This window comes from Schistocerca serialis, chromosome 8 (assembly GCF_023864345.2).
Source record: "Schistocerca serialis cubense isolate TAMUIC-IGC-003099 chromosome 8, iqSchSeri2.2, whole genome shotgun sequence".
Lineage (NCBI taxonomy): Eukaryota > Metazoa > Arthropoda > Insecta > Orthoptera > Acrididae > Schistocerca > Schistocerca serialis.
This window is the reverse complement of record NC_064645.1, coordinates 487,914,286-487,927,809: the sequence shown is the minus strand read 5'-3', so window position 1 is coordinate 487,927,809 and position 13,524 is coordinate 487,914,286. Positions and strand designations below refer to the sequence as shown.

At 38.1% G+C, this 13,524-nt stretch overlaps 1 protein-coding gene and 1 long non-coding RNA gene across 3 annotated transcripts in view; one reads left to right on the top strand and one right to left on the bottom strand.

Moving 5' to 3' along the window:
• The first annotated feature begins 252 nt into the window (after nt 1-252).
• Nucleotides 253-9,348, top strand: LOC126416778 (uncharacterized). The gene is made up of 3 exons (XR_007575527.1): nt 253-333; nt 6,196-6,230; nt 9,143-9,348. It is a non-coding gene; the product is annotated as an uncharacterized LOC126416778 (long non-coding RNA).
• Nucleotides 6,450-13,524, bottom strand: part of LOC126416776 (sister chromatid cohesion protein PDS5 homolog B-B) — a 190,179-nt gene continuing 183,104 nt past the window's right edge. For both annotated transcript variants that reach the window (XM_050084633.1, XM_050084634.1), the window contains 2 exons: nt 11,154-11,204; nt 6,450-8,416 (listed from right to left, as the gene is read on the bottom strand). In XM_050084633.1, the coding sequence (XP_049940590.1) occupies nt 8,339-8,416; nt 11,154-11,204 (129 nt within the window). In that variant the 3' untranslated portion in view covers nt 6,450-8,338. The remainder of the gene's footprint in view (nt 8,417-11,153; nt 11,205-13,524) is intronic.

Here is a 13,524-nt window from a genome sequence, read left to right as displayed (position 1 = left end):
GGGGGGGGGGGGGGGGCGTGTGTGTAGAGAGAGAGAATGTTTAAAAAGGCGATTCAAACATATAGCTCATAAAATTCTCTGTTTCCAGGCACAAACGTGTGCGCGCACATCCACCAATGGCATTAATAGGTTTTTGGCTCCTAATAAGACATCTTTGCTTAGTTTAGGTTATAGACAGTATATATGATGTAAATGTGACTGGAAAGGGAGTCTGTGGCCACTGATAGATAAATTATTGTTCACAGGAACAGACTGCTTAATCTGGCTCCACAAAGTGACGAACAAGGAGTTCCTGTTTGGCTGTGATAGAGGCTGCTCACTGAAGTCATAAATGTAAAGCATCCACGCCTTTTTAATTGTAATAAATCCACATGTTGATGGTAGTATAATCCTCAGCTATGCATAGGGTGAAGAACAATAAATGTGACTGGTTCAAATAATTTATATTTCAAACTGAGCAAAATGAATTCTGATACAACTGAGAAAGAAATTCACAATGTGCTTTGTCTACAATATATTATTATATGGCAGCTAATCAGAGGCAATCAAAAAAGAAAGAGGAAAAATATTTCGGATAGTTTTGAAATATAATTTTGAATAAAAGAGCTTAAAGTGAAATGGACAGAAAGAATGATGAATGAAGAACTCCTTTTAAGAACAGTAGAGAAAGAAAGCATTTTGGTTGGGACACACATCACAAAGAAATCGCCTGCAACAAAGTATCATGAAATGAAAGACTGCAGGGAGGAGGGGGACAGGAAGAACATGTCTCGGAATCCAATGACAAAGTCAGCAGCATATTACAGGAGTTGTACAGGACAGACAAAATTGGAGAACATCCAATTGATACTTCCTGAAAGATAGACGAACCAACGAAGAATAACTTGTTTTACGTAATCAATAGTGAATCAAGACCTTTGAAACTGTTAGCATATGGTATTAATGACAGTGAATTCTGCTGTAATATCTTAAGAGATGACCAATGATACGATTCCATAAGTACTCTGAACAAAACCAACATATACTACAGATATCCTTTCTAATCATTCTTTGAGAACAAGCAATTTCTGTACTAGCACCTTTTCCTGCATGCTCTACAATATACATCAACTTGTATGTAATACTCTGCAAGCCACCTAATTGTGCATGGTGGAGGCTACTTTTTGTAACACTAACTGAGCCCTCCAACCCTGTTACACTCGCGAATAGTGTCAAAAGAATGACTGTCGGTAAGCCTCTGCATTGGCTCTAATTTTCTCCTCGTGGTCATTATGTGGGTGGAAAGTGCTCTCTTGAAATTTCAATAGTAAATTTCTCCGTGATGCACAATGCCTCTCTTGTAATGTTTATTGAGCATCTCCGTAATGCTCTCATGCCGACTAAACAATCCCGTGACGAAATGTGCTGCTCTTCGTTGGATCTTCTCTCTGTTCTACAGTCCTATATGGTAGAGATCCCAGATATATGAACAATACTAAAGACTCGGTCAAACAAGAGCCTTATAAGCCACTTCCTTTATCCTCAAGATTCTTTCTACGAATCTTGTCTCTGCCATGCTTTTCCCACTATCCATTTTATGCAGTATTCCACTCAATGTCAATTGGATAGTTACTCCTAGATATTTCACAGCATATACTGTTTCCAGCGATTTGTCATCAATAGTGTAGCTAAACAGATGTGGATTTCTTTTCCTATGTATGCGTAATATGTTACATTTGTTTATGTTCAAGGTCAACTGCCACAGCCTGCACCATTCATCAGTTCTCTGGAGGTCATTCTGCAAATCGTTACTACCTTATGGCATTGCTGCTTTGTTATAGCCAACTGCATCATCTGCAAACTTTCTACTATATCGTTTACACTTCCTTGGGATACACCAGAAATTATCTCTACATCTGTCGATTTTGTTCCGTTAAGAGTGATATGTTGAATTCTGTCTGCAAGGAAGTCTTGAATCCAGTCACAAATCTGCTCCGATGCTCACTAACCACCTATTTTTTTCACTAAACGGCAGTGCGGGGTGGTGTAAAATGCATTGTCTACAGCACTATGGATGTCATGGAGAAACAGAAAAAAAATGGCTCCGAGTACTATGGGACTTAACATCTGTGGTCATCAGTCCCCTAGAACTTAGAACTACTTAAACCTAACTAACCTAAGGACATCACACACACCCATGCCCGAGGCAGGATTCGAACCTGCGACCGTAGCAGTCCCGCGGTTCCGGACTGAGCGCCTAGAACCGCTAGACCACCGCGGCCGGCGGAGAAACAGAGTGAGGCAAGTTTCGCAGGGTCTCTGTTTGGAGAATCCATGTTGATTTTTATAGGGAAGATTTTCCTTCTCCAAGGTGGTCACAATTCTTGAGCATAAAACATGTTCCATAATTCTACAACACATTGACAATATATGTCTATAAGTGTGTATATCTGTCCTACGGCCTTTCTTAAAAACAGAAATGATCTCCGCTTACTTCCAGTTGCTAGGTACACTTCATTGCTCAAGCGATCTATGATAAATTACTGCTAGAAGCAGAGGAAGTTCTTTCGCATAATCTTGTAGAATCTTTAGGTACCTCATCTGGTCCTGGTAGGTGTTTTGCTATTCCACGATCAGTTATCTCAATACCTGCTATTCGTAGTTCGTATGATGATTGAAAGGAGGGACCATGTTACATTTTCCCCAGTGAAACAATTTTGGAAGACCGATTTCAGTATTTCGGCCTTCTCTCCGTTATCTTCTGTTTCAATGCCAGTATGGCCACTGAGTGAAAGAATCAATGATTTTGACTCATTTATTGATTTTAAATATGACCAAAACCTCTAACGGTTTTTACTCAGATTGGTTGACCAAGTTTTACTTCCAAAGTCATTGAACATTTCTCTCGCTGCTCTTCTTATGCTCATTTGTTCAGCTTTTGTTTGTCAGCTAGGACTTTGCTTCTCCTGAATCTGAGATGAAGTTCTCTTTGTTTATGTAGCAGTTTTCTAACACAGCTATTAAACAGTGATGGGTCTTTCTCATTCCTTACGACCTTAGAAAATATATTTCTAGGGCGTATTGCATGATTCCTATGAATTATTTCATTTGTTTTCCACAACTTCGTCCTCATCACCAAAAATTTTATGCCGACTGCTCAGATACTCTGAAATTTGTACCTTGTCGCTCTTCCTAAGCAAAACTATCTTCCTACCTTTCTTAACATTCTTTGCCAGACCCGTTGTCATAGATTCTATCGCAGCCTTACGATCACTGATACTTTTCTCTACATTAAGTGATTTGATAAGCCCAAGATATTACCCTCACAACTTGGTTCTCTATCTGCTCAAAGTAATTTTTGAACAAGACATCCAGAACAATGTCACACAAATCCCTGTCTCTGGGACCAGTTTTGATAGCATAGTATTCCCAATCAATACCTGGCAAGTTGAAGTCATCCTCTATTACAACGGCATGGTCAGCAAAATTATTAATGAAATTCTGCAAGTTCTGTCTGAAGTGCTCTACCAGTAGAGCTCCTGACTCAGGCAGCCTACAAAAGCATCCAATTACCATTTTTGACTGATCTTTGATACTTAACTTCATCCAGATTAATTCGAAATCAAAATCATTGATAACCTCACTAGATTTTATCAAATTTTTTACTTCAATGAACAGGCCATCACCACTGATGACTATCCTAGCCCTACAATAAATATTCCAATCTGAACTTAGGACTTCGTTGTCAGTAACGTTTGGTTTCAACCAACTTTCTGTTCCTAATACTATTTGTGCTTTTATAATCTTCAGAGAGTGAAACTAATTTTGTGACCTTCCCTTGGATGCTCCTGCAGTTTATTACAATCATATTAACCTTTTCCATCTCTCATCTGCGACAATGAATGTTCTGTGAGGACACTGTGGCTAGTGTACCAGGCACATTTTCTGTGGCCCCAAGAGAGGGTTTCTCTAACCTAAAAAGCCCCTTGTGTACACCTCATGTACTCTGCTACCCTAGTAGCCGCTTCCTGTGTGTAGTGCGTGCCTGACCTATTAAGGAGAATTCTATAACATACATCTTCAAGAGTGTCCATGTCTGACATGACTGAACCACAGGCTATGGCAGAGTAGAATCCTAGAGTACTAAATTTTGTCATTCACCAATCCCATTTGGGAACTGTAAAACACTACACCGTGGAATGAACTGTTCCAATTCTATTGATAATAACTGAATACTGTGTGGAACCCAAGAGTGGGCAGTTCTACTGCTTCTAATACTTTCAAATTCTTGAAACTTACAACAACAAAATAGAATTTATTAACAAGTCTTTCTTGGAACAGTAACAACGAATCACGATAAATCATTCTATAAACCTTCAAGGACTCTGATACAAAAATTTAAGGTAATTTATTTTGTCAAGAAAGGTGTTCATTATTCAACAACATACATTTTCAATAACTTGTAATCAGCTAAAAAAAGCTTAGCTATCAATAAAGTTCACTTTAAGAGGATACTAAAGGACTTATGGGTGGCCAACTCCTCTTCCTAAGTACTACCAACTGAGGAATATACACTATTGGCCATTAAAATTGCTACACCACGAAGATGACGTGCTACAGATGTGAAATTTAACTGACAGGAAGAAGATGCTGTGATATGCAAATGATTAGCTTTTCAGAGCATTTACACAAGGTTGGCGCCAGTGGCGACACCTACAACGTGCTGAGATGAGGGAAGTTTCCAACCAATTTCCCATACACAAACAGCAGTTGACCAGCGTAGCCTGGTGAAACGTTGTTGTGATGCCTCATGTAAGGAGGAGGAATAGGTACCATGATGTTTCTGACTTTGATTAAGGTCGGATTGTAGCCTATCACGATTGCAGTTTATCATATCGCGACATTGCTGCTCGCATTGGTCGAGATCCAATGACTTAGCAGAATATGAAATCGGAGGGTTCAGGAGGGTAATACAGAATGCTGTGCTGGATCCCAACGGCCTCGTATCACTAGCAGTCGAAATGACAGGCATCTTATGCGCATGGCTGTAACGGATTGTGCAGCCACGTCTCGATCCCTGAGTCAACAGATGGGGACGTTAGCAAGACGACAATCATCTGCACGAGCAGTTCAACGACGTTTGCAGCAGCATGGGCTATCAGCTCAGAAACCTTGGCTGCGGTTACCCTTGATGCTGTATAACATACAGGAGTGCCTGCGATGGTGTACTCAACGACGAACTTGGGTGCACGAATGGAAAAACATCATTTTTTCAGATGAATCCAGGTTCTGTTTACAGCATCATGTTGGTCGAATCCGTGTTTAGCGACATCGCGGTGAACGCACATTGGAAGCATGTATTCGTCATCGCCATACTGGCGTATCACCCGGAGTGATGATATGTGGTGCCATTGGTTACACGTCTTGGTCCCATCTTGTTCGCATTGATGGCACTTTGAACAGTGGAAGTTACATTTAAGATGTGTTACGACCCGTGGCTCTTCCCTTCATTTGATCCCTGCAAAACCCTACATTTCAGCAGGATAATGCACGATCGCATGTTGCAGGTCCTGTACGGGCCTTTCTGGATACAGAAAATGTTCGACTGCTGTCCTAGCCAGCACATTCTCCAGATCTCTCACCAACTGAAAACGTCTGGTCAATGGTGGCTGAGCAACTGGCTCGTCACGATACGCCAATCACTACTCTTGACGAACTGTGGTATCGTGTTGAAGCTCCATGGGCAGTTGTACCTGTACACGCCATCCAAGCTCTGTTTGACCCAATGCCCAGGCATATCAAGGCTGTTATTACGGCCAGAGGTGGTTGTTCTGGGTACTGATTTCTCGGGATCTATGCAACCAAAGTGCGTGAAAATGTAATCACGTGTCAGTTCTAGTATAATATATTCATCCAATGAATAACTGTTTGTCATCTGCATTTCTTCTTGGTGTAGCAATTTTAATGGCCAGTAGTGTATATTAATATCAAGTAATGTGAATATAGTATTATGTAAAATCTGGCTTCTGCACAATTTTGGTGCAGTGATATAACAATGTATAGGTGTTGTAAGCTGCATTTGTCTTTGATGATGTGTGGCTACAATAGCCTAAGAATTATAGTATGCACCTTGGTGTATTGTAAATTTACACATTTTGCGAAAGTCTGTTATTACCTTTTAAATGAACGCACCTTTAAGATATTTTACTTTTCCAGATCTGTGAGGACCATTTCACTTGGATCCCTAGAAGGTACGTCAGAATATCTCCTTTTCTGTGTTAATATACTTTGTGTATTCTTGTTTCGTGCAATCTTCTACATCCTTGAAGGTCTCCTCACAATGGATCTATGGAACAAAATATATGTCTAATCTAATAATAACTATTTGTCATGTAGATATCATTCTATAGATGCCTTCATTACCAGGAAAGTAAGTTAGTAAAAGAAAGGAAAATTACTTCATCCAGTCATTGACTCATGTAATGTTTATTGGTGTTCATTGTAATGAAAAGAAATGAAAATCCCTACATCTAAACCATGATGTAAATAATGTTGATTTTAATGTTATTCTACCACTGTAAAATAATAACTTTAAAATAAACTTTCTATAGACTTAAATCAGTGGATTTTCAATAATCTGTTAAACTTAAGTTTAACATTTAACATATTAACCAGTTTTTTCCTTTTTTTCTGCAAAGACAGTGACAAGCCAACTTGTTTCCTTTATGAAACAAAGCTGAAAATTTACCATACAGACCAACCATATCTGTCCATGGTACCTGTAATTAGGTGGCACATCTCTTAATGCCTTCTACACATGCACTTATGTCTCTACCTGTGACACATTGTATTTAAACACTTCATAAAATGGGATGAATGAAATAAAATATCAATACAAACAATAATGAAAATTACAGCAGTAAAATGTACAAAAATATAGACAGAAATCAAAAAGTTTAAATCCCCTATACATCTTTACATCACTGAATTTGAAACTTTACAATTAATATGCATTTTTTAATGCCAACCATCACGAAGCACGTTTCTGTCTCCCCAGCCCAATTGATTTTTTTTTTTTCACTTAGTGATGTTGAATGAGCAACATAACAAACAAGCACAGTTAACAAAATTTTACGAAATTTATGGTTGAGAGTGCAAAAAATTATAAAAATTTATAACACTGGAAGTCTTCTCTCATTAGTGGAATCCAATGTTTTGTCGTAAATATAGATTAAGCAAAACAATCACGTATGATGAGCACTTCAGAAACACTAGGCAGGCATGATATATACATCCTTTCATATTCCACGTTTATATACCCATGAAAATAATGAATTTAATGAAAAATAATTATTCCAAAAACTGAATAAAGGGAAAATTGGAACATAATATCCTGACACTGTTTTACAGGTCACTGAAAGTTTTCATACATTACAACATAGGAAGAAACCATGTGTAACACACCCCCATCACCCTACAGACTGCCAGGAACTGGACTTACTCATTTAACATTAAAATTATTTCTGCCAAAATTATTACATTGTTTTTATACTGCAATTGTGTTCTTCCACTCATCACTATCTTTGGTTCAGCATATTTTAAAACAAGTAACTCAACAAATCTAATCTCAACACTAACTGCAATGCACCTTAAAAGTAAGGTCTTACATTTCTAACAATTAGATAAAAAAATAGGTAAATAAATAGTTCTTTTGACACCACTTACTTTCAGTAAGTTATCAAAAATGAAACTAAGAAAAATGAGAAATGTTCTTATGTGCTAGAAAATATCTGACTCAGTGTTATGAATTTCACCAGATGTCCCTTGTATTTCCCAGGAAGTGTTCACATTTTCAGACTATTTATTAAGTGGAAAAATATCAAGGAGTGCATGAAAACTATGCACTATCACGAAATGTAGGGCTTACCCATTCAAACTGTCCTGTACAATGCTTCCGCAGCACAACCACCTACATTCAAAATAATTCATGTGCCATGCATTCTTTAAAGTCAAACACAGTTTCCATACAAAAAAGAAACAACACTGTAATGAATACTGCGGAAAATATTTGCCAGATGACATACGTGTTAAGCACACATGCCAAGTCTCGGAATATATGAACACACAGAATGCAATTGCACTGCAAGTTGCACCTTCACTGAATGACAGTGTCAACTTTGTTAGTGAATGTCCTCACTAAGGTTCACAGTTTCACTTGCACTCTTCATAAAAACACACAATTTCTATTAACTTCAACACTTCTGGCAGTGACACCACTTCCATCACAGTACAATATCCATAAACATGGTGGAAGCAGTGATGCATACGAATTCACACAATAATAAATGCTGAAGTAGTTTCACACTGGCTGTTCCACTTTAGGTGTTAGGTCAAGCATTGTCCTCTTGGCTGGTGGTTCACCACATTCACCTTCAGACTGAAAAACAATCAGAAATTGTGTTGTAACATAGCTTACCGGGGACAGATGAGGATTGGAGGTAACATCTTACATGTACTCCATGTATGTATTCAAAGAACATTGTATAAGAGCTTAGAAGAATCATGCTAAGATAAATGTAATATAATGTTAAGAATGTGATGGTGACTTATATACTGGGTGGTTATAATTAAAGTGCAGCAACTTGCAGAGGTCTACTGTGGGGTGTAATTATCATATCTGGCAGCAAAACGTGGTAAATATGTTAATGTGGAACCAATTTATGCTGGAAAAATATTAGTTCCAGTTTAGGGCACCAGGTGCAAACCCGACACTGCATGGCATCTTATCAATGCCTCTGATGCTCATATTAAACAAATTTTGTAACTACAATTAATGATAAAAATCAACATTATGCTTTTCTCACATGTTTGACCTTTCATGAAAACCTACCGTTCCTTGTCCATTACATATGGCAACATATTTACACATAATTTTTGCATTCACATCGCCAGGTTTGCACCTGGTGACCACACTGGAACTATTGTTTTTTCCAGCATTAATTGGTTCCACTTTGACACATTAGAATATCTACCCAGTTTTGCTGACATACGATAATACGGTCCACACTGGAACTCTGTGAGTATCTGCACTTCAATTACAATCATCCTGCAAATATCACTGTGGAATGGATTTACGCAATATCTGACATATTTATCATTTCAGGGTACAGCTCAGAGATCAAAATTCTAAAGATGACAGTCTGAGGCACATGGAAGGAAGCAGTTTCATTATCAGACTTCAGTGACAATCCAAACAAATGAAGCTAAAGAATTACATTCAATTAATTTGTGGAAGTTAAAGCATATATAAGAATGACACAGAACTTGATAAATGAATACAAAACATGAAAGTGAATACAAAACATTAAAGCATGGTGACCAAAGAGAACAAAATTTGTTAATTTACAGCTTGTCTCCCCTCAAGCACCAAATGTGTCTGTAAACTCATACATGATCCTAATAACATGATCCAGTAAATACAAAAAATACAACATAATAACAGTAGCTGTTCTATACATAAGGAATATACAGGGTGTCCCAAAAAGAATGACCCGATTTTAAACAGAATTATTTATTAGGAAGAAGGGCTCAATACCAACAAATCGCATACTAAATTACTCAGAAAAGACAGAAGTTTACAAAAATCCATCATAAATGTTCAATATCTCCTCATTAGCTGCATGGACGACATCTAGCAGATAGCCAAATTCATCCCAAACTGAGCGTAAGGTGTCTTCTGTCACTGAAGCTACAGCAGCTGATATTCTAGTTTTTAGTTCATCATTGTCACGAGGTAAGGGAATAACGTAAACACATTATTTAACATATCCCCACAGGAAGAAATCACATGGTGTTAAGTAAGGGGACCTAGGAGGCCAAGAGTGTAAAGCCTGGTCTCACGGTACTGTACGCCCTATCCAACATTGAGGCATGTTGGCATTAAGGAAACTGCGCATGTTGTTGTGCCAGTGCGGTGGTGCTCCACCTTGCTGATAGATGAAATTGTCAGAGTCAAGTTGTGGGAATAACCAGTTCCGTAGCATTGCAAGATATGATTGTCCTGTTACGCTTTCTTCCTCAAAAAAGTAGGGTCCATAAACCTTGCTTTGTGAAACAGCACAAAAAACATTCACTTTTGGTGAATCACGTTTGTGTTCAATTGTTTCATGAGGATTTTCGAGCCCATATATACGCACATTATGAATGTGAACCTTACCGCTAATACGGGAAGTTGCCTCATTGCTGAATATCAACTGTATCCTCTAGAGTAGCATTGCTAAAGTCCACTCACTCCACTTTGTCTGTATCTTGAAGAGCCTGTACAGTCGTAATCGGTATGGTTTGAGGGCTAAATGACGCCATAAAACATGCCACACTGTCATGTGCGGCAACACAAGTTCTCGGCTAGCACAACACATAGACTTGCGGGGGCTCCGCTCAAATGATCGTCGGATTTGTTCCACTGTTTGTTCAGGAATGCATGGCCAGCCAGGACTTTTGCCTTTACAGAGGCATTTCTTCATACTGTTTATACCACCGTCAAATGTTCTTTGGTGGTGGTGGTGGTTTAGCACAAAATCAAATATGAAACACCCACTGAAATGCAATCACTGATGGAGTACGACTAAATTCAATAACACAATATGCCTTCTCTTGCGCAGATGCCATATTGCGCAAGACTGGCTGCACGCTCCAGATCAGTACTCACAGTGACATCTAGTGGATTTTTTCTGAAACTCTAGAGCATGCCGATTACATCTGCTGTTTTAGTTACCTAGTGGCATTTGTCTTAATATTATTACAAGTTAAAATTGGGTCATTCTTTTTGGGACACCCTGTACAATAACAAGTGGTGAGAAATTACTCTTCAGTGGGTGCAAACGCCAAATGAGAAGTCGTTGAATGTCAAACTGGACAAAAATAATTTTCAGGAAGTCTCTGCATAAGTGTATACAAGTACATTTTTGAGAAGTACTGCTACACACACAAGAAACTTCTTTCTAAGAACTGATACTACTTCCAGTGCATAAAACAGCTTTAAAAAACTTCAATAATCAGCAAATTTTAGGAAAAAAGTGATAAATGGGCCCTAATATTTCATCAGCAGTTAACTAAATCATTTGACAATTCCGAACAAACTTATTTCCTTAGGTTACATTTAATTTTCTACATACCTCTTCTTCAATTCCTGGTAACTGTATCTTCGTTTCCGATGCCTCAGAAGGCTAGAAAATAAGAATATTTTTATGTATAAACAGGAAAAAACTAAGCAAAATAAAGTATAAAGTGTTAGATTTTTGTAAGCAATAAGGAAAAATGTGTAATGTTGTAACATTCCTGGATCAAAAAATTATGCATCTACAATTGTTTTCCCTGTTCCTTGTCAAACCACACATTGTGAGAGGGAACCAAATCTTATTACCTGACATAGCAATTGCCCCTTCTTCGTACAGTATTGCAAACTTTATCAATAATAAGCGTGCTTCGAACGAAAGTGCTGAAATAGTGTGGGCGGCTTGGACTTCGTGAACTTCCATATTTTCATCAAATACATCGATGTGTGATCGCAAATGTATCAGAAAATTTGAGAATTTTTCTTTTTTTTTATTAAACAAGTAAAATAATCATAATATTTCAGAAATGACAAATGCGGAGAGATGGCACAAGGTAAAAAACATAACTCCTTACAACATGCTAGACTGAGCAATCTATCAGCAAAGGCATTTGTGTTTTTGAGCTGCTGAAATGTTGCTAACATCACAAATGCACAACTGAGCCTGTGTGTTGTTAAGCAAGACAAAAGTCTTGATTGAAGTAAACAGAAACATCTCACAAGTGAAGAAATGGAGTAAGTAGGATGACCTCACACATAAAAAAATGGCCCAATGTTTTACTGAAAATGAAGGATGGCGATAATCATTTGTGCACAAAGTTGGGTGACAGAAGGCACAAATAAAATATGGTTCACTATAAAGCAACAATTAACAATCACTGCTCTGATACTGCTTCATCAGGTGACATGAAAAAAATACAATAAAAAAGGGGGGAGGACTAGCTGGCACACCCACAAAAAAACAAGGGGACAGGATGGGCACTCCTGATGTTTTACCATAATCGGCAGGTGTAAACCGCTACATCAGTTGATCTGAAGCTGATTAAGCATACACCAAGTTACAATTTTCTCTGTTATAGCTTGGTACTACAGAACACAGTTATTAATGATGCAAGGACAGCAATGTGATGGTGAAATGGTCACGTCATTTACTCTAATGAGACTTGATTTGATTCAAAAACTGGTAAAGATAACAAAATCACAATTGATTAAGAACAGAAGATCCAGCACCCAAGCAGTATGTCTCTATTGCCTGAGGCTTACTTTGCATGGTAAGACATGTCTTTCCTCAAAGCATTGTTTATTTTCCACCGAGGATTTTCAACTGATGTAAAGTGGGACTGTAGCAATTTTTATGTCTAGCACTGCATCTTGAAGATTGCAATTCTTAATAATTGTGTGTTCTACTGTAAAGAATTTCTATCAAGTTTGGAAAACACTGGGGGTCACAGACCCTTTACCATCTATCTCCTCAGTCTTTGATGTAATAAACAGAGAATGCTCACTATTGAAACGGCCAACATAAGTTTCGTGTAAGTCAAATGCACTCTATCCACATTCATCATTTGGATTTGCAGCTCCTAGTGTTTACCGTGTTTGCAAATAAAATTGTAGGATGTAAGGTCTGCCAGTTATGCAAAACACCGTTTTTTTCCAAGTTCCCGAACATGTTTCAGCACCACTGTGCCATCATCAGTGGGTTTCCGTTTTATTTAATCTGTAATGTGAAGATTTTTACTAAATGATTACAAAATTATGTGGATATTTAGTTCAAACAATAATTTGTTTCTTTTTGTTGATACCTTTACACTTGGTGTGCATGATTTTTCAGGGCCACTTGTGTATTATTTATTACAGGTAACTTGTCATCTGCAACCAACCGATGTTGATGAGAAATTTTGTTGGGAGTTAACCTATCATCTAAACTTAATTCAGTTTGTCATGATATTTCGCACCTAAATTCATTTTTACTTATGTTTTCATGTCGCAAGCCCTTTTATTCTCAGCATCATGGTGAGGTGTCATGATGCACACATAAATATAACACGTATTTTCACAAATAAGGTCGTAAAAGCAATTTGTACTTCACCAAAACACAGTGTAATTGTGGTTGTTGGGGCAAACAACGGTTGCTTCGTCAGGAAAGAAGGAAGGAGAGGGAAAGACGAAAGGATGTGGGTTTTAAGGGAGAGGGTAAGGAGTCATTCCAATCCCGGGAGCGGAAAGACTTACCTTAAGGGAAAAAAAGGACAGGTATACACTCGCACACACACACATATCCATCCGCACATACACAGACACAAGCAGACATTTGTAAAGGCAAAGAGTTTGGGCAGAGATGTCAGTCGAGGCGGAAGTACAGAGGCAAAGATGTTGTTGAAAGACAGGTGAGGTATGAGCGGCAGCAAATTGAAATTAGCGAAGATTGAGGC